Raw genomic sequence first — 26,084 nt, forward strand, 5'->3', positions numbered from 1 at the left:
AGTAATTCCAATGCAATTGACAAATCATTATTTAATCTCATGTTGATGATCAATGCAAGGCATTAATATTTCAAATATGTTGGATTATTGACAATTTATGAGACACTTGACAAGATAGAACTCAAGGCTTTGGCCTTTAGTTCTGTTCCACAAAACAAATTTTAGTTTTAACTTTCAAGATTTATGGTGGGATCTTGAAAAACAACTTTTAAAGTAAATATCAAACTCCTCAACCGAGTCTTTTATAGACAATTTTTGTTGTAATTGAGGCCAAATTCTAGACACAACATGCCCCCTATTAAAACAAATAAATATATTAAGCAAGCCAATGCAATAAGAATATGTTGAGTTCTCAAACGATGTTTTCATCAAGTCCATGCACAAACAAATACCTAACATGAGCAACTTCCATTCGAGTTGCCAACAACTACCCATAAAGCCACTGAAAATCAATCACATCTATCTTATTATATTTTGTACAAATAGGAGCTTCAAGCTCATTTCTAAACTAGGAGATTATCGAGTTCACACTTATAGAAGAGCTTTATGTGCAAACCCATCAAGCTCTAAGGTTGCTTTAATTTATATGTTTAGAACTATGTTGATTTTTTGTAGTCTATAATTGTGCAAGATTTTGATTGAATCAATAAAATGTATGAGATTTCTTCTCTCCTTCCATATTATGATGTTTGAATGTTGTTTGTCTTTTAAATTGTATTGACTATTGAATTCCATGTTAGTAATCCCTATGCAACTTAGAAATCATTTATTTTATTACATCTAAGGAACTAACCTTTCAATCTCAAAGGTTGTCTTGCACAATAAGATCTTACACTAACATGATAACAAGAATTCTCATGTTGATGTTATATACATGTTTTGCTCTATGTTCTGTAAATAAGAGCTTCAAGCTCATTTGTAAAGAAAAAGGAGATTTGTATGTTCGTGCTTTTAGAAGCTTTATGTATAGACCCTTCTCATCCTTTTTGTTTGTAAGCTCTGAGGTTGCTTTAATTCATATGTTTGAAAATTATGTTCACAATGTGTAGTCTACAATTGTGCAAGATTTTGATTAGATCAACAATATGTTTATGATTTCTTCTATTCTTTCATATTATGATATATGAATGTTGTTGTCATTTACATTGTTGCAACTATGCTTTTAAATTATGTTGACCATTGGGTTCCATATTAGTAATCCCTATACACCTAACAAATCATTTATTTTGATGCATCTAAGGAACTAACATTTTAATTTCAAATGTTGTTTTCAACAATAAGATCCTACTCTTACAGGAATATTCATGTTGATGTTCTACTCAAGGTGTTAATATTTCAAATATATCAAAGCATCAACAATTTCTAAACCACTTCATAAAATTTAAATCAAGGCTTTGGCCTTTAATTTTGTTCCACAAAGAAAATTTTAGTTTTCACTTTCAAGATTTATTATGCAATCTTGAAAAATAACTTTTAAGAGCAAAACTTAATTTGTCAAACCAAATATAAGTTTTTAAAGAAAATTTTCGTTATAACTGGTGCCAAATTCTAGATGCAACATGTCACCTTGTTCAAAACGAATCTGTATATGGAGCAAGCCAAAGCAATTAGAACGTTAAGTTCCCAAACTAGTGTTTTCATCAAGTCCATACATGAGCGAATACCTAACACAAAAAAACTTCATTTCTATTTGCCAACAAATACCCACAAAGCCACTGGAAACTAATCAAATCCGTCCTAATATATTTGGGGTACTAGCCATCACCATCATTGTGAATTTTAGTGACTTTGGTGGAGATAGATTCATAAAATCTAATCTTAAAAGCACCATTCTCATCCACCTAATAACTCTATTGGCTTCAAAAGTAAGATCAATGGAGCAAGAAGACTATGTTTTCTCTAAAAAGATTCATTTTTGTTTTCTCTAAAAAGGTTCATCTCAAGTATTCTTGTTTGAAATAATTTGTGATGCTACTATAAGAAAATCAGAGAAAGCGCGTGATGTCGAACCCTAGAGCTAATCTATTTGTTTATTGGGATAGTGGTGTACCATTACACCTACAATAGTGAAATAATATTCCCAAATAATAGCTCTTAGAGCATTCCCTATTTTCTACACAAATGGCTTTGTATCCTCTATAAACTACATTCAAGATATGGCTAATATTTGTGTAATACATCATGTTGCAACAATTGATGTGGCTCTTGAAGGTAGGTTTAGTTGTGTTCATACACACCATTTCCCTTAATTGACCACCTTAGGCACCAAAAAAATTTAGCTTTCCTTTTTATGTTCTTTTCTCCATGGAGTCTTATGTGCTTAGTGGTATTGACCCTCCCCTACATTATGGTTCAATTCCCTACCTTTACCAATTTGATCTTTAATCAAACCCATACTCCTAGTTTGATTACTCCCACTTAGGAAGGTATTTGGTTAAACAAGGACACCACCATTTGGAAGACAAATAAATTGGAAATGGCTAAAACTAACTTAAACAAACTAGAGGAGGACGAATTTTTAAAAAGTGTTAACATTTAAATATACCTACTAAAAATACAAATGTGAACCCATACGAAGTATGTATTTCTTGAAAACTTCTCTATATTTGAAAGGAAGTCGCCTCATAGCTATCAAGGTTAATGTGAAATAGATTCAATTATGACATCCAAAAATTTAACTTGCTAGGTATAAGTTTGTCTAATCCCATAAACACATTGAACTATTCAATCAAGCATTGTTGCAAGGATGGAAATATGTTAGTGGACTATTTATCAAACCATGGTACCGAGCAAAAGGAAGATTTAATAATTCAAGGTGATATTTCATGTTGGTTGTGTCTTAGAACTCTAATGCACACAATGATTATGATGTCAATAAAGATAAATTTGATCATGGTAAACGTGAGCGTTGGATCATAATTGATTGGGTTCAGAGAGCCTTGCATTCATCATCACTCACTTGGGTTTCAATTTATGGGATGGTGAGAACTCTCTCAAAATATGCATCTAAGAGTCCCTTCTCTATCTATATTCAAAATATGGCAGAACCTACATTGCAACTTGGATTCATAGCATGGCAAATGAAATTCAAGGGAGAAGTAACAACAACAAAAAGGTGGAAGTATTTTTTACCACGAGGAAGAGGTATTAGAAGCCATTGTGGAAATCCTAGCAAAAGATTTCATTGAGGGGGCAGCTAGGCATAGGGTTTTAGAGCTCTTCTCAATGTTCATGAAGAACTTACTCGTGTTGAATAGGGGTAAGGAGATTGCTAGAGCTCTAGGGAAGTACTTTTTCTAGGGAAAATTTAGTGTTGGACTAGATAAAGTTATAATCAATACCATTATAGAAAGGTTATTCTTTCTCCCATTAATAGGGTTCAAATTTCAAAGCTTGCTTTGGTCAATACTACGAGGAGCATTAAAATACTTCTAGAGGAACTCGTGTGGGAGGTGGTAGCAATGTAGAAGCATTCCTCCATGGATGTTATTAAATCTTCTTATCAGCTTGAACTCAATAATCTTGAGCTTCTTTGTGTAAAGAAATCTTAACATCAACCAAAATGTTTTAATATCACGAAAGCAAAAAAAACCATTAAGTTTTTGGCAAGGATAGCACTAGTGAAGGATGAGGATGGGTCTTATGGACTCGATTGTAGTGGTTTACGTTAATTTCATATGGACTCTCTAATATGTTAATCATGTATTATAATTTATATATAGGTTTTTTCTTATGTATAGTCTAATACATTATGATGTGTATGGCATAAATATTGGGAGAATCCTATGTCTCAACATTTTGTCAATAGCTAGTCCGATAGCAAATTGTGTAGAAGTCAAATATAATACGCAACAATCAATATTTTGTACATGCTATTGAACTTTTATGTATCATTCTAGAATCTATTTATCCTTTCCCTAATTTGAAAAGAATCCTAATATAATCTTTTTGATCTTTTGATATGTAAATATCAAGGAACATGGCCTTAATCCCTCGCCTAATTGAAAAAAGGGGAGTTTCCATCTTCAATCACAACTATTAGAGTCAATTTAACTTCGCTCCATTTTCTATCTCATTTTCAATTTAAGATCCAAAATTGACTCAAATAGATGGTGCACTAATTGTGTAAGATCGCATCCTATATACCAATGAGAAATGTCAATGTTTGTAGTTTGAACCTGCTACTATATTTGTATTTTAAATCGTCATATTCATCAAATAATAATATAAAAGATCAAAAAACAATGAATCTTTAAAAAAAAAAAAAGAATTATAATCTTTTGAAATCACCAAAAAAGGGTTGTGGGAATTTTTTTAATGTTCTATATTTTATTTCTATAAAGTGCGCCTTTGTAGAACAAAAAAAGATATGCTCTCCTTTGCCTTAGGGTTTTCTACTTGCATTTGCTAGTAGGTTAGATTTCCATTGCAACTATTTGATAGTGATTAGTTTGAAGGAGTTATATAATTGTGCCATTTATGTTTTAAGGTGTTTGGTGCAGGGGCGCCTACTCACTGACCTCTTTGGGTCATCATTTATGTTTGTAATAAGGGCTTAAGGCTCATTTGATGTTTATCATGTTTTGTAAGGTATTGCAAGCCATTATGGTCATCCATGTACTTGGATGTTGAATTACGATCTAATAGGGGTCAATATTGGTCAAACATGTTGTAGGTGGCCAATATGGGTAGAATTGATGTCTTTGGTCTTATATGGACATATTTTGTCCCAATGTATTGGTTTCATGTTGTTTTGAGTGGTTTTGTGACCAAGGACACAAAGTTACAAAAGTTGTCATAGTTGTCAACATTGACAACATTTTGGGGTTAGTTGGTCTCCAACAGTTAGAAGTTCAAAATTCTGCTTTGGTCGTTGGGAGACATGGAATAACATATATAAAGGCCTCTCAGACCGCATATGTAAGGTTGGCATGTTGAAGAATTCAAGGAAAGGTGTTCTCTGTTGCATTTTCTGTCTCGGTCTGTGGATTTTAGAATTCCTAACATTGTAATCTGATTGATGAATGTCTAATAAACATTTGGAAGGGTGAACCAGTGTTATATCTCTCATCCAAGTGTATGCAAGCCCTGTAGTGGATTTTTAAATTGATTATGCACAATAGTTTGCCTACCGGGTCTGATCAAACCCTACCCTAGGGTTTCATAGTCATGGTTGGATCTCAACATCTCTGAGGGGCAAAAATCATGAGACTCGCAGGGATGTTGGGCCAACTAGTGTACTATAGCATGGTAGGAGCAATGGAGGGTGTCGTGAAGAGTTGCTTAGAAAAGGTGCACTGAAATGCTTGGCAAGGAGGGTTTGGCAAGCAATTGAAGATAACAATCAAGGTTGGATGAGTTCTAGACCTCACAAACCCAAAATTTTGACAAAATTGGTTGATTTAACACAAACCTAGAAGGATCCAATTAGTGAGAAACTTCTGGGTAATCATTGGAAAGGGGTTGCTTTGTAAAACAGGCCTAATTGGGGCTCTTGCCTAATTGGGACAGGTGTAGGACAGGTAGGTCGGTCCAAATTAACCCTACTCAAGTTTCACATATGTTGTAGAGGGCCCAAAAGGGTACCTGAATCTATATTTTGTTTGTCTATTGTTTTGGGAAGTTTGTGTGTTATTGCCCAAAAACCGCAAACCTAGGGCTAGTAAGATTGCTAAGCCATTGTGAAGAACAAGAATAGTAGGAGGTTGATGAACCACTTCCAATGCTTTATTCATGTCTTTGTGGATGTAAGAAGACATTATGCATGGGTGGTTTGGGTCTGTGCTTCTTTGTTGGTATAGTGCCTTTGTAAGGGTGCATATAGCCTATTGGGGTTTAGGGCTATATGGAGGAAGTCGCATTGTGAAAGTGGTTGATGAGAACCATTGACTAGTGAGTTATTTGATTAAGGGTCCAATGAGTCAGTGGACCCCTTAGAGAAAGTATTTGAGTGTGTTGGGATTGGGTTTTACCTTGTTTCCATGTGACTCTGAATCAGTGTTGCAGGCATTCACTGTTCAATGGCGTCTAAAAGTGTTAAAGGCATTAGGTTCGCCAAAGGCACTATTTTACTAAATTTATTTATATTGATAGTTTATAAGTATGAATTTTTATTTTCTTACTTTATTTTAAAAGTTAGTGTTTAGGTCTATTTAAATTTTAAATTTTTTATTTAGTATCATTTTATTTAATATAACATATCTAAATTCTGATTTTTTTAAATTTATTATAATTATATTTATATTTTTATATTTTTTAATTTTATGTTTTGTAATTGTAATTTATAATAGTTTTTTTCACTATCATCATACAAAATTATTAAAAATAACCACAATTTTATTTATAAATAGTGATGTTTGAAGTTTGTATTTTTACAATTAAAAGCTTAAATGATGTGATTGTTTTTTATTAAGTGAAAAACGGGTTTTGAAGGGACCCGAAACCCTTTACATATCAAACTAGGGATAGGACTTGACTGCTCAACCAAGAGGAGAGAGCCACAACCAAAAAACAGAGTCTGCCCCGAAAGACAGCAAACAATCCATCCTAGGACAGGGCTAGAAAAACCAGCCCACTACAAGGGCCCTCAAGATTTACAACTGGCCTTGTGGGAACGAAGAGTCATATCAAAAGAAGGTTTGGACGCCTTTGAATGCTTCCCTTTTACAGTTATCCAACCCTCTTCAACTTTAGCTGTTGCAACGGACCAATCCAAAGAGCCCAGCACCAATCTATCTGGAGTGGAAAAAGGAGGAACAATAGAGGGAGCAACAACCATCGCAAGTACAAGACCCCCTTCAGCAGATGGGGTAGAAGAAGTGACAGCACACGATGGAGCAGTCGGCAGGGTAAAAGGCAACAAACCATTTTTAGCAGAAGAGACAGCAGCAACCTGTATCCCAACATTTTTAATCACCGAGCCATCCTTAGTGGCATCCGAAGAATTCACCATAACAGAGTCTAAACCAGCCATCGAAACCCCAGCATCCAACAACTCAATAGAAGAGTCCAAAGATTTCTTAACCGTGTAATGCAGGTAAGAGGCCCCCGACCACCATGAAGCTGCAAGATTTTTCTTCTCAAGCCCACAATTCCGAGCCGCATGGCCGGTTTTGAAGCATTTGCGACACCTGAACGGGATACCTTCGTAATCCAAAGTTTGGACCCAGCTGCCAAAAGAGGAGTTAATGACAATCTCAGCTGGTAGTCCCTTAGACACATCTAGCTCCACCAAAATGCGAGCAGAAGTAGTGTGATAAAGCTCAAAGGATTCATTATCCACCATAATGAAACTCCCAATAGCATCACCAATCTCCTCAAAGAGAGAGTCAGCCCACAAATGGATAGGAGGATAAGGAATCCGTATCCAAACCAGAATTTTGTTGAACTTCTCAGAAAGGGGATTAAAATCGGAGTGCCAGGGTTTGGCCAAAAGCGGCATTTTATCTTTCTAATATAAAAAAATTTCACACAAGATTTTCTTCTATCCTTAGCATTCTCAAATTTAGCTACAAAGAAACCTTTAGCCATAAGGTATGTGTGAACAGTACCAGAAATGAGTGGATCCCAGTGATGAGAGATCCATTTATGCAGCTCCGGGAGGCTGGGCCAAATACCCTTGAATCTATAAATAATGCCATGCTCTGTAAAAACCTTCACATTATTCTCTATTTCCCAATCTGAATCATTATTCACATTAACAGAGGCCACACAGGAGACAGGAATAAACCCCCTTCCCCCCCCTCTCTGCAAAAATTTGTTGACGACACTCGGGCAGAGCCTCTGCAAGGGATCTTTGCAGCCACTGTCGCCCATGAGGGACCAACAAGAGCCACTACGGCAGACTGGGACGAGGTGCCATCAGGGAGAACGACAACAGGGGAGCGAGCAGGAACAAGTGGGACGGCTGTAGGAGACATTCCAAAGGTTGATTGCAATAACTTCACTAAATGATGTGATTGTTATTTGTTAGTGTTTTGAATGTTATTTTATAAAATTAACATAGGCATTTGGCATACTTGTAATTTTTAATTTCTTAAATCTATTATTTTGAATATTAAATATTATTATTTGCATTTTACAACATGTAGATTCCCCAAAATCAACTATTGAGAGATGAAAACGTGTGACTTGAAAGAGCAATATCCTCTTGATTGTAAGGCCATCCTTCTATAGGGAGTTTAACAAAGGTAAGGACTCTAAAGATAAGAGTTGCTCTAAAGAAAGACCAAGCCTCTTCATTGCAAGAAAGAGTGAATCAATGCAAAAGACAAGGAATCCATGGGAAAATGTTTAGATTCAAAACATCTCTGATATCTTCCTCTTCCATTGTCCCCAAGGCCATGACATGTGGATCAACATGCAATGGAACATTGAACAACTTTTCCTTATTTGTTTTATTCAAGTGTCATTCCATTGAATGTAGCTAGATGTCCACATTTGAATAATACAATTCAAAAAGTTGAGTTTAGCAAAGGGTACACACCCCCTCATTTAGAGGTTTGGAGAACTCTTTTGAAAAGATCAAAAGAAAAGGTGACTTACAATCAAAGCATCTAAGAAAATATTAGGTTGCGCTATATTGAGTTATAGATGACCAAATGTATGTTAGAGACCATTGATTAATGTTTTGGTGGCTTGCCTTTGAGCTATTGTATTTTTTAGGTGGTTTGACACAATGAACCATAAAAAACCTCCAAATGTATTTCAAAATAGCAGACAAAGCCATCTTGAAATGGGTATAGAGAATATAGTTCAAGTTGTTACTAATAATACTACTACAAATTGTATCGAAGTCAAGAAGCTAATTGCTAAGGTCTACTTGCCATAGTTTTAGGGCTCAAATTGAATAGCCTAAAATTTTGACTCAAACTCAAGAGTCGGCAAAAAAAAGTATAACTTTATAATTAAACCAAAAAAGAAAAACAATTAATGCATTTAGAGAACATAAATGTCTAATTTGACTAGATCAATTTGTCATAATTCAAACATTACACATGTCATATGATCATCAAACTCTTATATTTTGAAATTTTATAGTTTCAAAGTCGAGCAATATGTCGTAATACAACAAAATTATAAATAATAAATGTATAATAGCATTATAATTGTTTACATATGACGATTTGTCAAAATGAAAAACCAATCAAATACAATCTACATCTTCTCAAATTGTCTTCTTGTTATGTAGATGCTTCCTTGGGTAAAATGGACAAATAAGATTACAAAAATGATGAAAAAAAGTTGAAATTTTGCTAGAGTTTGAGCTCAAGATTCGGGAGTCTAACCTGAGACTCAACGAGTCTTGGAGCGACTCGACCAGCTACTCTCCAAAACTTTGCCGAACTCAATGCAAAAATTCGATCAACTCAACACAACTAGCCTAGGGACTTGCGAGTTTGGCAAGCCTTGAAGAGTACTCACTAAGCCCTGAAACTATGCTTAAACAAATATATTGGAGTTCAAGTGCAACCCATTGTCTTGATTGGTTGCTTCATGAATTATCTAAATCCCCATAGATACATGAAGCAATTCACACAAGATAAGCAATTGCAAATTTTATAAAAAACCATCATCTCATATTGAATGTTTATAGGAAAGATGCATCTAAAGAGTTGTTGAGGCCATAAAAAAACAAGATGTACCTTGTTTTATATCACTTTGAAATGGGTGGTTAGAGAGAAAGTACCACTAAGGTCTATTATTTATTCTATTGAGTGAAAAAATTGGATGTTTTTAAAGTTCAAAGATTATAGAGCAACTTATTCTAGAGAACAATTTTTGAAAAAATGAAACAAAGGTTTTAAATCTATTTGGAAACAATTTTTGAAGTGTTGCACATGGTTGATAGTGACACCCTTTGTCTTGGCATGTTTAATGAGAGCATATACTATTGTAAGAAAGTCATTCAAAAAGCACTCAATAATATGGAAGTAGATGACATTGAGATATGGAATACAATTAAATTTCAAATGGAAAATGATGCACACAATTTTATATGTAGTAACTTTATATTTGGGGCCTAAACTATTTCATATTGATAAATAAAGTGATAGCAAAGTTATACTTGTAACTCATAAACCACACAAGAAGTTTGAATCAAATTCACTAGCTACAAGTCAAATTGGGGATTAGTCTTGAAGCACCTCAATAACAATTTCAAGATAGATGCCTCAAAACTGATATCTCAGCATCTTTTAAATAAATGCATGTAAGATATGTATGTTGATATACATAACTTTTTATTATTAATGTTATGCATTGTCAAGCCATAAATTTTATTTGTTTTGTATTTTTATTATTTTTTATATGTTAGTTATTTAATAGTTTTTGTCAACACACAAACCATTATATTCCACCCCTTGTTGCTACCATAGGTTATGCTTCTTGGCATAACATGATAGCGCAACAACAAGATACGATATGTGACATGTTGACATGCTTGGGTACAAATGGTGGAGTTACTATGGAGCAAAGACTCATGAACTACAAGGCTTTATTGTTTGAATGTTGAGCCAAGGACCAAGTTCATCAGACTATAAGAGGAACCAAAGTTGAAAACCACATTCAATCTAAAATGAACAACAAGTTACTAGATGAAATTTTGTTTATATTTGAAATGATTTATTGTTGTGAATGAACAAAGCTAAAAAAAAAATATCTCTTTTTTTAACAACTTCAACACATTCCAAGGGACAATCTTGATCGACTTCTTTCATAATGAATTCAGCAGTGCAACTAATAATGATGATATTGTGACAACTCAACAAGTGTTCTTGATGACTTGAATCATCTAATAATGATGATATTGTGACAACTCAGCAAGTGTTCTTGATGACTTGAATCTTATCTGAAGTTTGGGAGCCTTAACTCTTGTTTGTTAGTTCCTAACAAAAACATTTCTTATAGTTTAATTTTGATAAATTTATCGTAACTTATATATATGAACATCTTTTTATATAGATTTCAAATTTATAATTTTGATAAATTTATCATAATTTATATATATGAACATCTTTTTATATAGATTTTAAATTTATTTTAAAATGTTTAACTATTTTAAGAATTTTATGGATTTGTTTATTATAATTTTTAATAAAATAGATTTACATTCTTTTAACTTAAATCACAAGTTTTTTCCCAAATTTTATCATTGACAAATGTGTTTCAATTTTTTTCCTTACCAAAGTTGAACACAAACACGAACCTAATGACATAGCATGTATCAATTATTGGCAAAATGACAAATTGTTCATGGATTGTACTGGCTTGTTAGAATGGGAAATTTTATTTTCAACTCTTCTAAGAGACAGTTCCAAATTTTATAGAATTTTGAACCACAAAGAGGATGCCCAGAAAACTAGGCCACGGCTATTCTAGCTCCAAAACAGACCTTTCGTACAGCGTGTTAGTGACTGGTTAGTCAATCGCAACCGTTAACTGCAAAATCGACGGTGTAAAACGCGCGACTAACACGCGTGTTAGTCAATCCGTACTGTCTTTTTGGAGCCAGAATAGACGCGTCCAGAAAACTAATCTCCCCAAGTTACCCAGACCAAGAAAGATTGGATAGCCAACTTATGAAACGAAAAGAGTGCTGCCTGTATTACTGCATTTTACACCCTTGAATATTGAACCAGAGGTCTTACAAAAGTTAACAAAGCACTGCATGGCCTTACGCACACTCTGACTATCCTGTAATAATGAGAAGGTGAAACATCTACAAAATGCCCCTTAAGGAGTTTGAGTCCACTGATCGGTAAGCTAACTTCTCTTAAACAATTCCTTGTGCAGCTTTACAGATGATCAAAAGCTTTTTCTGCAAGGATGTAGAGAGAAGTTCAAGGGGCATCCTTGCTATATAAAACAGTAAAGTCTGAATCTAAATATATAGATGGCCATTAATGGTAAGGTTTCAAAGGGTTCCGAGAAAAGGGTAGAACCTGTCCATCCACAATGCATACATGACCTGTGTTACAGGTTGCTTAGCCTCAGTTTGTATTAACGAAGGAATCAAAATATTTAAGCGCGTGTACTGGATAGGTATTTGAAAGAATTAGAATCAAATTAAGGCAACTGCAAGATACGGACTTACAAATTGAGATGAATGAGATTTTAGCTGTTGCTCTAGAGCTCTCTACCCCTCTCCCTTTGGCATTAGTCTAGACTGGAATACAAATATTTGGAAAGATATTAAATGTACGAATGGCACTATGTTTCTTGAAGTCCAAAATCTGTAAAACTGCTGATTAGAGAAGTTGATTTCTCCACCAAACTCCATCAAATGTAGAATGCTTCTAATACCCCACATGCATGACCATGGAGATCTATATTGGCTTGGACTCCTTGTTTAGACCAAAAATATTTAGTTTCAGATGGCCTTTATATTGGCAAAAACTGGCACTGTCTGAAACCCTTAGAACATATGATTTGAGAATTTCTAACTGTTTGGTCGGTAATGAACTTCAAACAATATCATTGGAAGACATTTTGTCCCATTCCAATGGAAACATCAAAGAAAAATTATTTCCTTGATATCTTATAGCTTGTAATTTCTATTAAGGTGTGAATTTTTTTTGGAAAAGCAATAGCAGGCTCCTAGTGACTTCGTATGAAAAGTGATGCTTGCAAATGTGTGTGTGCAGGTCTATGTTCAACTAGATTTTCAAGAAGACAATTTCAGGAGCTTTTTGAGGTCTAGCTTGGTTCAATAACAGGGCAATGTAGGATAGAGGAAAGGGATAATTTATTTGACCTCGTACTACAAAATCTTCAAACGGAAAACCAAGTTCAAGTGGCCAAAAACAACTAAGCAGAATCAACGATTAAACAGGCAGAGAGAGTTCCCTGCCTCCAAATGTTCACAGAAACAATCATTTTCTAGTAGTAAACTGTCAGAGGCTCCAACAGAACCAAACTACAAATAGGCAGAGTGTGGCAAGACCAAAGATGGACAGGGGAGATGTGTCACAATATGGGTGCACACCTAATTTCCTAAATTAGCAACAAGGTCTGACTGTAAATTTTGGGGAAGATACATATTTGACCAATGATGATGTCAATAAAAATGATTGGCAAATGATTGTTGAAACGTAATAAGAAATATAAGAGGTGCATCCTGGAGCAAGAAGATCTTACATTAGTATCCTGTTAAAGGGATAAGCGAAAATCAGTTGACTGGAGAAACGCTTCTTGGCAGAATCCTCTGGTAGGACTCTTCCAAATTAACTGCGATGGAGCCTGTTGGGGCAAACTGGGCCTAATTGGGGCTGGTTTGGTACTCCAAAATTCTTAAGGGATCTTCATTCATGGATGATCTTTATTTCTGGGGTGCAGGCCTAATAATGAAGCAGAATGGGATGCAGTAGTACCCCGGGGTTGGCTTTGGCCTTGTCGTTGGAATGTAAGAAGTTGGTTGAGGAGGGTAATCCTTTCAATGTGATTCAACTTCAAAAAGGTCTTTGTCCGAATTGGAACCACTCTCATTTTTTAGAAGCAGCTTTGTCCATTTCCCATTGAAGTTCAGTTTGCTCATTGTTTTCAGGAATCAAATTTGATGGCTCATTTTTTTTTGGCTAATGTTGATGTGGATCAAGACCTGTTCGCAGCTCTTTTTACTTTTAAGTTTTTAGCGATTGCTCAAGCTTGTGGCTAAAATTTAATTTTAAACCCGCTTAAGTTATATTTATTTTTATTCTGAGGCCATTAAATGGCCTTAGTAAGTGCTTCTTCCCAGGCTGTGCGTGCTTTTGGCAATTAAGTGTAATTGATTTAATGACGATTATGCTTTGATTTGACACCTCAGCACATAGGAGCATGGCTAGGGACAGAAAGGCTTTTTATGGAGAGAGAAGCTTTGTTTTTCAGTCGTGTTTGTTTACACTTCTTGGAACTGGACTAGCATCAGCTGTTGCTTGGCACTAAGTTTTTGTTGTGGTTGCGTGTTGCAGACAGTCCTCCTTGGTGTTGTTTTGTAGAACACTGCTTTGCTGTTGCTCGCTACATCCTAAAGGCCTCTACCTTCAGATAGGATCTTGGACAATCGGTTGTGCTTAATTTTCCATTGCCTGAATCACAGAGGCTGATCACAGGCTTTGGCTTCTGCAATTATTTCTCCCTCCGCAGTTTGTGATGCGGAGCATCTTACTTAGATTCCTCTGCCCACGTTCTGACCGTGAAATTAAGGGAGTTTCTAATTTTAGTTTTCCTTTATTTTTCTTTCTGCTGTTTTCGTTTTGTTTTGTCTTTTTTTGTGCTGTGTAGCAGTCAGTGGACAGGTTGTCTGTAGTCACGCTGGTTGTGAGTTTTTTTAAGTAAGGTTTTATAGAGCTGGATTAAGAGGAAGACAGGGATGAGAATAGAGGAGTGGTCTAGGTTAATCGGAATGGGAGTTTATTCTGAGTGATATGTTGGTGAGATTTACTTCTGAGTGAATGAGGAATTAAGAATGAGAAAAACTATTTGTAATTGAGGACTATTGAATCTGAATCTGTTCTTGTTATTTTCTGGGTTATTGTTAATTATTTTCTGCATATTTAATCTTCAATCTCTTGATTTGAGCTGCATCAGTTTGCCGGGATGAATTTAGCCAAGGAGTAGTTGGTAGCACTATGGGCTAAAGCTAAAGGAGTCATTTTTGCCTGCATCTATGGGAGGAATCAGTCTGGCGCAGAAGTAGACCGTGACTGTTTACATGGAGTTGAAGGAATTGAAATCGTTTTGTCCAGAATTCTGCTCAATCATGGAAAACTTGGGTAACTCATTCTCAGGGCCGTCACACTCACAGCCTGGGAAGACAGGAAACTGCAGCATTCAAAGAAGAGAGAGGAAGTGTTTAATGGGAACCAATTCTTGGCACTGGATTCTTCCTTCTCATATTTGATAGTGAGCTGCAAGCAATGGTATCAGGGATGAAGTTATTAAGGTGGATTTGGACGGGTGGGGTGTGTATCCTGCTAGTGGTGTTGGAGGCTCGGGGTTTGCAATGTGAGGTAGCAGTATTGTGATTTTAGCCCGGGGATGGTCATGGGGTTTTGCTTATTTCGTTTGTTCCAATTTGTGCTCTATTTGGTTTACAGTTGGTATGACCCTTTTTGTTTTGGTAATCTGTGTTTCCGTTTCTCAATAGAACCCTCTCTAATTAGTCAAAAAAAGATCACAATTTAGTCTTTTACATTTAGAGGATTTATATATCCATTAACATGTAGACGTCCCCCTTCAGACCACTGATCATTTGCCTGTGCAAGAAAACGATATGGATATTGGTCAAGAACTGAAATAAGATACTTCTTGGTTTCAGCAGGATTTTCTTCTTGATAATGGGTGCTCTTCCTATCCCGATTCTAACCTCGCCTCTGTAGCTCACCCTACTGCTGGGTGATAAACTCCCTTCGCTCCTGGGCTCCTTCTTCCCTGTCTGGGCATTCTACGAAAGGGACCGCACAAATGTTGAATCAGCTTGTGGTGATAAGCTTATGAAGGTCATTCAGCCAAAGGATATTCTTTTGTATGAGATTAACAGTTGCAAGGAGAGCATCTGGATATTTTTCCTAGCTCTGCAAGTCATTGGGTTGATCAGTCTGGATACTGTGAACTGTTCAATTCATTTGGGAAATCAAAAAAAATCAGATTTCCAGGATTAAAAAAAAAAATTAGTAAAATTTCTATAACTACTGAAAAATCCACACTGAATCGGACAAATTCAGCTGGACCAAACTAAATTTGGCAACTATGGCAAGGATTGGTAGTGAACAGTATGTATTTCCGGAAGTGGTCTACCCATTGTAGAATTTTCAGGTTTGAATGCTGATTCCCACCAGGGCTTGCATGAGAATAAGCTTGTTCAGACGGTCGATGTTAGGAATAATATTCGTGTGAGATCCACGTGCCTCAATAGGACTTAAGTCAGGGCATTCCTACTTTGCTTCAATGGATACGTCAGAGGCATATTGTGCAGAACAGTGGAACTAGTAGTGGAAATTACGAGAAGTCTATGTGTGTTAATTCTAGCTCCACCCGAACTGCTATTTGGATGCACTCTGTCACCTGAAACCATTGTAGTGAGCATCTAGAAGGCCTCCACTGACAAAAATTATGAAGCAACTGAATTCTCTGCCCGATGAAATCCAGTTCATCACTTTGCTTCCAGAGGGCTTGTAGCTCTCTACATAGGGGCTCGTGTTCATGGTTCCAAAAATATCGGACATGCTGCTGAACACAATAAGTTAACATAGGCTGAAGTGAAAGGTAAAAGGAAGATGATTGCATGTTGGGGAGGAGATGCAGAGATTGAAGTCTAGTAAAAGGATACAGCAACGCTAAGTTAAGAGATACTAAAACTAATCCACCTCAATATGTGCTTATTTCTGAGACAGAAATTGCTCCACCTCTTGGAGACTTCATTTCATTTACAGGACCTTTAAGGATACTCGGGCGAATGAAATCATTTCCCCTGTCATGCCCTTATCTGTAGCATCTCCTGCCTAGCTGCTCTGCAATATGGATCATGACAGTGGGGCTGTTGCTTTAAAAAGGGAGCGGAGGCGAGGAAGATGCTGGAAACAATCCAAACGATGGACCACAAAGAGGACTGCTAGGTGGGGGGAACAGAAGGGGCTACAATCCAAACATTACTGAGCACAAAAAGGACCATTAGCTCAGGGGTAGAGCACCCAGCAAAACTTTTGCATGGGTTGGAAAGTGGAAGTGTACTATCAGAGCCTCCTAATGCAAGGCCCTATGTCAACAACTCTCTATGCCGTTTCATATCCAAAAGTCTTAACAATTGATAGATTTCCTTTTTCGCTCCTATAAAATCATTAGGAATCTATAGGCCAATTTTCATTAGATTAAACGTATTTATATATAATTTTATCTAGCACTTGGGTTTTCAACATTGTTTGGGAAAGTTTTCCCTGCACCACACTGAATCTGATGCTCATAAGCCAGAGGAATAAGAATAAAAATAAAAAACTCGAGTACATAAAAATGAGTAAGAAAAAGAATAAAAGAACAAGGAAAAGGAAAGTGTAAGACTAACTCTGTATAGAAGTAATAGATGTGAATCCCGCCATTGTGGAGATCGAAAGCTAGCACGACGGCCATGAATAAGAAAACAATTGCTCTGTATGCCATTAACCCTGCGGGATGCAACGCTCTCCAACAAGGCCTCCACAGCACGTTATCGTACACATAGTCCTCTCTTTTTCCGCGCCCTCGGCTCCAAAATCTTTCAAATTTCACTGCCACAAAAATAGCTGCTGCAAGCGCCCCAAAAACCATAAATTCACATATTAGAGCTGACTCTTGCAGCCAGTACTCCATACTTTTGGCGTTTTCCATTACCACCTGGATTGAAAACAATTCAACGCATCACAAAAGCGCTGTATTTATGAATTCCACTGTCCCGAGCTTAAAATTTCACGGCCAAACCAAATCTCGTGGTAATCTGCAAGAAATTTGGTTGGCCTACTCGAGGAATATGCAAAACTGCAGACTGGAATGCGTTTCCCGATTGTGCATTTTCTTTCAACCTGCAAAAGTCGTAATTTGTACGAAAGATAAACATCACTGTCAAAATTGGTAGGCAGGGGTAAAATTCCCAGTCATCAGGGCGCTTCAAAGCTATTTGATATAGGGCTTTATAATGCAAACTATTGAACCCATAGGATTGGATGGTCATGCTAATTTTTTTTTAAAAAAATTATTACAGTAAAATTCTGCTTTTTTTTTATAGTCAAATCTTTAATTATATGGAGAGTGGGACAAAATATGGATATTTTATTAAATGTATTAAATATTTATCTTATTTTAGTTTTGAATTTTTAAAATTATTCAAGACTTTTATTATAGATGTTTCATTTGCCAAAGAGTTAGTCTAAGTAAATAATTTTATTTTTTAAGAAAATAAAATAAAATAATTTTTAAGTGAGTAAAATAACTATAAATAATAGTAATTTTTGAGTAAACAATATAAATAAATTAAAATTATTTTTCAAAAATTTGTTAACATGGACAAAGTTAGAATTTGGATTACATTTAGAATTAGGGCTAAACTAAAATTTGGATTACATTTAGAATTAGGGCTAGGTTTACAATTAGAGTTATGATAAACTTTAGAGTTAGGGTTAGAATGTCATATCAATCCAAAAACATAAATTTGATACCTTAGTTTTTTAAATGAACTCAACTTCTATAAAGTTAACAAATATTATGTTGCTTCCCAGAAATCTATTATGCTGCATCCTAGAAACCCGTGTATAACAGGGAAAAAAGTATTAGCCAATCGTTTAGAGAAATATTTTTTTTTAATTATAAAGTTAACAAATATGCATGTATACTTTAAAATAAATTTAAAAATTTTAAAGAAAGAAAAATATTTGTTTATGATTGGTCAAAATAAATTTTTTTAATAACTATTTAAGCATAACAAAAAAAAATTCATTACAAAACGGCAAGTACTAATAATAATAATAAACAATATGTATTGTAGTTAAATTTGATTATCATAAAAATTATTAAATTATATGATGTTAATTTTTAAAAATTTATTCTTATTGATAAGAATAAATATAAACTTCAATTGAAAAAAATACATATCAGTACTCAAAGTGACCTCCTGCATAATTTTTTAAAAAAATGAAATGGAGTTAGATACACTGTTACACCATCATCGGTAAGTTTGGTACTACAAGGCATAATTGAATGCCTATTTTACCATCGATTTCTTTTACTGTTTTACGTTTAGTTTTGTTTTAGTTTTTTCTTAATTTTTTCTTTTAACTTAAATAATGTGCTTTAAAAAGCATGTAACCTTTAATTTTTTTAAGTTTTATTTTACTTTTCATTTAAATATTTATTTTTACTCATTTAAAATTTTGGTTTATTTTTATTGATAAAAAAAATTCATTTATTTTTTCATTAATTATTTTCTTTATCTAAAAATCATGCATTATTAAATATATGATATATATATTTATTTGTTTAATAAATTATATTTTTATAATAATTATTTTAAAATAAATATATTTTATTTAAAGAAAATAATTTATTTTTTTATAATAAAAATAATAATTTAGTTATTGTATATAGAAGAATAGAGTCTTTAGGTTGAATTTTTTTTTATGTATACTAATTAATATATAAATTATTATGGTCTATGGAGTAGTTAAATAATTTAAATTAAACTTTAGTTTTAGTTTATTTTGTGTATTATAAAAGTTTAGATTTCTTGATAAATATATCACATATTTATTATTTGATTTAGATTTGTATGTGTTGATGTGAATTGTGTATTGTTGTTTTTTGTCTACTAATAATTATTTCAAATAACATATTAAGATGGTTCTATGGAGGAGTTGCTAGTTATTTTGTTTTTGTTTTTGTTTATTTTGTATATTTTAAGAGTTTAGATTCATCTAATAAATATATTTGTTGTTCTTTTTCTATTAATAATGAGTCCATAAAAATCTAAATTATTTCAAATTACATGTATTAAGTTGGTTTATATAAGAACATGTTTTAATTTATTTTAACAATATAAAATCTATAAAATATTGTTTGTATATATTTAAGAGTATTAAATTCTAGAAGAATGTATTAAAAGCACACACTTTTTTTTTTGGAAGAAGTTTTTAAATTAAAAATTACTAAATATTACAAGATACAAAGAGTGTTGAATTGAATCAACATTATAAAAAATGATTTTGCTACACAAACATAGAAGGAGCAGCAATATCAGACAAGGATTGTGTTGAGCTGGCAAAATGGAACGACAACAATGAGCAACAACATTGTAGACATGATGCATCAACTCTACAAAATAACACAAACAATAGATATGTTGAAATGAAGACAAGCCCCAACTAGAGAGCATAAATTGGTAGTTAAGAATCAATACACGAAACAAATCATAACCCTATTGTTCAAAATTAATTTGTACCACTTTTTGAAGAAGCTTGAAGAGTATGATATGAGAAAGATTGCATTCTTGGAGAGAAAACCTTGTCCTTGAGTTGGGAAAGCACATCTTTGGCCTGCAACTTGATAGCTTCGTTGCTAGTGCTCTGTACTGTTGAGGAGATTATAAAATTCATCTGGATTAGAAGACTAGAGCAAATGATTTGGATTTCAATCTCACACTAAGAAAAGGAACGACACAATGCAGCCAAACACCTAAACTTCCTAATGAATTTGATAATAGACAAGTAGCACGAACAAGAAATCATGTTGTGGGAAGCTAAAGGACCAAGAAGTGTAGCCTTCCAAAACCAAGGTAAGGTGCAGGTATGGAGGCAAAAAGTGTTGTCCATAATAATTTAGCATGGGGACAATACCAGAAGCAGTGTTTGAAGGATTCAATTCTACCACAAAAGGGACAAGGAGGTGATAGACAAAGTAATTTAAGGCGGGAACCACTCAGGAGTTTTGTATGCAATAATTTCCAAGCGATGAGCTGGGATTAAGAGTCGGTTTTACATTTTAGATTTACATATTTGTAAGTTGAGCTTATTCCATCTAGCATGTTTAAGTTTACATCTCCAAAGAGCATTAAGTTGGCAGGAAATTGACAAGCTAGGCAAAAAGTTAGTTATAAATAACTTTGAGATGAAACATTCTAAGGATTCATCCATTAGGCCACCTCCAATCCTTGAGAAAACAAGAATGACAATTGGAGGAGATCAAAATAGCTAAGTTAGGGGGCACGAGTTTTATAAATAGCACATACTTATGATATCAACTTCATGTCAACATCATAAGATAATACATTGGGGATGTTTGTTGTATTATAACTTTCTTTCGTGTTGCCAAATAAATCTACTTAGTGATTTGATTAAGAGATGATCTGTTAGAGTAAAGTAATTAATTAACTTTGCTCTCCTCTTAAGATTTCCCTTTATGCACATATTAGTCATTTAATAATTAATATTTAATTATTAAATGCTCACACCTTAGGGTTAGGTTTTCCTTTTGGTGTTGATCTCCTTTATAAGGATTGATCTCTTGTATTATTCATATTCTTGATTCATATTTTCTCTGATAATACATCTTTTCTCTTTGTCAGAGCCAAAACCCTTGTATTTGTTCTCTCTCTTTCTCTGTGGCAGGTTTCTTGCATGCAGGTTTCTTTTGGGTTCTGTGGATTTGTATTTCTCAAATCCTACATGTTATCAGAGCTGGATCTGCTGCAGCTTGTTCATACTTTTGAAAGATTTTGAGATCCAGGTTTTGGTTGCATCAGATCTGTGTTTGTATTCTGTTTTTTATTTTGGAATAGGGGGTATTTTTTTTTTCGGTGCACTTTGAGCCCAAACGGACCTCACCGTTGAGCTCGTAGCGCCCAAAAACCCCTATTTCCATATAAAATTCGTCCGATTTGGACACAGTTGCACCAGGTGGCAAATTTTTTTTGGCCCCAAGGCCGTACGGCCCTAGGGCACGAAAACCGAGGCGAAAATATTCAAAAAATCAAAAAAATATTTAAAAAAAGCTTTTTTTAATTAAACGCAGGGCGCAGCCAGTGAAATTGCCTGCGCCGCCGCTAAGCAGCCCAGCGGCCACCCGGCGGTAACCCGCCCACGCGCCGCCCTGCGCTACCCTGCCGCCTGCGCACCGCCAGCCGCCCGCCCGCAGCCTGCGCGCCGCCCGCGCCCAGCCAGTGCGCCGCCTGCCACCACAGCGCCGCCCCTGCGCCGCCGCCCCCTGCGCCCGCCCCTGGTCGCCCAGAGGACCAAGGGCTTATTTTTTTTAAGCCCTTGAGGGCTTAAAGGGCCTATTTGGGCTTTTTTGGAGCAATTTTACTAAATCGGGTATAACTCGGGCATTTTAGCTCGGATTTTCGAATGAAAATAGGCGTTGGAAAGCTGGTTCCGAGCCCGATCTAAAAGATGAAGATCTTTTTTTCTGATTTTTCCGTTTTGTAGTGTTTTTTGCCAGTCGAAGTCAGAACAAGTTTTTTGCACTCCAGGAGCCATATCTTTTGCATACGGACTCCGTTTTTCGAAAGCGAATAGGCGTCGGAAAGGTGGTTCTGTGCTCTTTCCAGATCTACAGTCTATTTCATCAGAAAAATATTCAGGTGCTCCAAATTTTGTCTCAACCCATTATTGCTTTCTATCATTTTCTGGCTTTCAGTTTGTACTGGGGATTAGTTTTTTGCATTGTGGGGGGGTGTTTTCTCTTGTTTTCTGTTATTTACATCAGAAAACCAGAATTTACAAACACCAATACAAAAAAATCAAACCCCCTTCTGCATCTTCTGTCTAGTTCTGAAAGACCACTTAATAATAATTAAAAATTCAGAGCAGTTGAGGCACAGTTCACAGGATGGCAGACAGACCTATTGAATCTCTCACACCGCATAATTACCACACTTGGAAGGGTCGCATGATGACTCTTCTCCAGTCAAAAGGGTTATGGTCCTGTTTGGATGAGGTTCAGCCTCAGTTGACACGTCCTTTTGAGATTATGCAGCACAGGAACAATATGGATCAGGCTATGGGATTGATGGCTTTACACATTTCCGACAGTCTCCAGTTTCATCTTGAAGGTTGTATCACTCCTCGAGCCATTTGGACCAAGTTTGAGGGACTTTTTGGTACTGTCAACGAGTTCAGAGCTTTGCAGCTTGAGGCAGAGTTAACTTCCTTGGTACCTGATTCATTTCCTTCTATTGAGGACTTTCTGATGAAGTTCAAACAGCAAAGATCTATCTTGCAGGGTTGTGGTAAGACTAAGACTGATACAGAGTGCATTTTCCTGATTCTCTCCAAGCTTCAGGGTCCATTTCAGATCTTCTCTTCGACCTTCTATTCCACCATGGATACCTTGGGTGCTCGACATGTCATGCCTTCTTTTGAGGTCTTTTGTGATCATCTGACTCGTGAGCAAGCTAAGCTTAAGCAGTTGGATTCACTTTCAGGTTCACAGAACCAAGCATTGGTAGCCCAGTCCTTCAAAGGAAAACAGAAGCAGAAACCGAAGCCTAAGAAAGATTCAGAGGCTAGTGAGAATCCCTCCAAGCCACCACCTAAGTCTGATTCAAAACCACAATTCAATTCTAAACAGGGCAAATCTTCAAAGTCTGGTGAGTCTTCCTCCAAGACTAAGAAGAAATCAGGTGATCCTTGCAGTTTTTGTGGCAAGAAAGGACATCCCGTTTCCAGGTGTTGGAAACGTTTAGAGGCTTTGGAGGAAGCCATGCAGCAACATAATATCAGTGCACCACAGCCTCCTTCACAGCCCACAGGGAAAGGTCATGCTCTTTCTGCACGAGCATTGTCCTCAGCGTCCACTTGGATTCTAGATTCTGGTGCCTCTCACCATATGACACACACATAGGATTTGGTCACCGCTCTTGCTCCTACAGGCACTCGACATATTGCAGTTGGTGACTCAGCACAACTTTCCGTTCAGGGTTCTGGTACTGTTTCATTGGATGGTGGTTGTCTTCAGGATGTGCTTTTGGTTCCTGACATTTCGACAAACCTTCTATCTGTTTATCAGATTTGCCACTCTGGCTCTGGTAAGACAGTTGAGTTCTCTCCACATGATGTGGTTATTCGAGATCTTCATGATCCTGACTTGGTTGTGGCTACTGGGAGTGTGGATTCTGCATCTCACTTATATAGTTTTGATGGCTTTGAGAGTTCAGACACTGTTGGTTCCTCTCTTATAGCACATGCAGATTCAGTGAGCAGGCTTTGGCATGAGCGTTTTGGTCATGTCAATTACAGATATCTACAGCAGATGAGTACACAGGCACTTGTGATTGGGCTTCCACAGATTTCTTGTATAGATGGTGTATGTCGTGGTTGTGTCCTTGGCAAACATCATCGAGATCCTTTTCCTAAGGGTCGAGCCTCTCGTGCTAGGGCAGCCCTAGAGTTGGTACACAGTGATCTTATGTCCTTTCCGACTCCTTCTTTTTCAGGGGCCCGTTATGTACTCACTTTTATTGATGACTTCTCCAGACGTACATGGGTGTACTTTCTTAAGTACAAGTCTGATGTCTTTGACTCTTTCAGGAAGTTTAAGACATTTGTGGAGAAGCAATCTGGACTTTCTATCTAGAGGATACGCACAGATAATGGGGGGGAGTATGTAAATCAGGCTTTCAGAGATTTTTGCACTGAGCATGGTTTACAGCATCAGTTTACAGTTCCTTATACCCCTCAACAGAATGGTGTTGCTGAGAGAAAGAACAGAACCTTACGGGAGATGGCAAATTGTATGATACAGTCTCGAGCTATGAGTTCTTCATTTTGGGCTGAGGCAGTCAATTGTGCCAATTATATTCAGAACCAGATGCCCCATAAGGCATTACGACATATAACTCCTGAGGAGGCTTGGACCCATGTCAAGCCTGATGTTTCTACATTCCGAGTTTTTGGTAGTGAGGCTTGGGCATTTATTCCTGATGCTCAGCGGATAGCCATGGAGAGGAAGAGTCGACCACTCATATTTGTTGGCTACTGTGAGGATGTTAAGGCATACAGGTTGTTTGATCCTGATTCTAGAGAGGTCTTGTTTCGGCGGGATGTCCAGTTTGATGAGTGCTATCCTCAGATGGATTCTCCATCACCAGCTTCTCCCTCATTGCCTACTCCTTCCTCTTCATCTCTTGAGGATTACTTATCTCTTGAGGATGATGTAGATCATGATCCACCATCTCCACCACCACCAGTTGCTCCGTCTTTGCCGAAGTGGGCCCGTGATACTGTTGATGCAGCTGGTTCTTTGGCAGGTGATCCTTCAGATACTCGTCGCACTCGTGCTCAGACATCTGGTTCTAGTCTTTTGAGTCATACCCTTTCAGATGATCCTCAAAAGTTTTCAGAGGCGACAGGACACCCAGAGTGGGATAGGGCCATGGATGAGGAGTATTCTTCTTTGATGAAGAATCATACTTGGGATCTTTGTCCTCTTCCTAAGGGAAGAAAGTTGGTTCGGTGCAAGTGGGTGTATCGTACCAAGTATGTTGCAGATGGTTCTATTGATAAGTATAAGGCCCGTCTTGTTGCGAAGGGGTTTCCTCAGGTAGAGGGTATTGACTACTCTGAGACCTTTGCTCCTGTCGCCAAGATGAATTCTATACGCCTGGTACTTTCACTTGCAGCTTCACAGGGATGGACAGTGTTTCAGATGGATGTGAAGAGTGCCTTCTTGCATGGAGACCTACATGAGGAGATCTATATGGAGCAACCTCAGGGTTTTGTGCAGGACACTTCTTTGGTTTGCAGACTTCGACGTTCATTGTATGGTCTCAAACAAGCCCCCAGGGCTTGGTATGAGAAGATGGACTCCTTCTTGCTTTCCTCGCACTTCACACGCTGTCATTCCGATCACACAGTCTATATTCAGCGTTAGGAGGGTGATCTTTTGATTCTAGTGCTATATGTAGATGATCTCATCATTACAGGTAGCTCATCCTCCATGATTCAGAGTGTTCAGAGAGCTTTGATGGAGCAGTTTGAGATGACCAATCTTGGTCTCTTGCACTTCTTTCTGGGTCTACAGGTTATTCAGTCTTCGGATGGGATTTCCATTTTTCAGGAGAAGTATGCTCTTGATATGCTTCAGCGATTTGGCATGCTTGATTGCAAGTCTGCCCCCACTCCATTTCAGTCAGGTGTTGTTTTGTCTTCCACTTGCTCTACTCCTTCAGTAGACCCCACTTTATACAGGCAATTGGTTGGCAGTCTGTTGTACCTGACACATTCTCGTCCTGATCTTTCCTTTGCGGTTGGCCTTGTCTCTCGGTTCTCCCATGATCCTCATGAGAGCCATTGGCAAGCAGCCAAACGTATTTTGAGATATATTCGGGGCACCACACATTATGGCATTCACTACTCTTCAGGATCCCCTCACATCATTGGCTTCACTGACTCCGATTGGGCTGGTGATGTCAATGATCGGAAGTCTACTTCTGGCTTCGTTTTTTGCCTTGGTTCTGGTCCTATCACATGGTCTTGCAAGAAGCAATCTGCTATTGCATTATCATCTACAGAGGCTGAGTACCGTGCAGCAGTGTTCGCCAGTCAGGAGGTTTTATGGCTTCGGCAATCGATGACAGAGTTTGGGTTTCC

The 26,084-nt window shown here is 36.6% G+C and overlaps 1 protein-coding gene across 1 annotated transcript in view; it reads right to left on the minus strand.

The window, feature by feature from the left end:
* The window catches only part of LOC131077716 (uncharacterized), a 149,267-nt gene extending 131,656 nt beyond the window's left edge, over positions 1-17,611 (minus strand). The window contains exon 1 of the mRNA XM_058015255.2: positions 17,039-17,611. Within this exon, the coding sequence (XP_057871238.2) occupies positions 17,039-17,340 (302 nt within the window). The 5' untranslated portion in view covers positions 17,341-17,611. The remainder of the gene's footprint in view (positions 1-17,038) is intronic.
* Positions 17,612-26,084: the final 8,473 nt, after the last annotated feature.

This window comes from Cryptomeria japonica, chromosome 5 (assembly GCF_030272615.1).
Source record: "Cryptomeria japonica chromosome 5, Sugi_1.0, whole genome shotgun sequence".
NCBI lineage: Eukaryota > Viridiplantae > Streptophyta > Pinopsida > Cupressales > Cupressaceae > Cryptomeria > Cryptomeria japonica.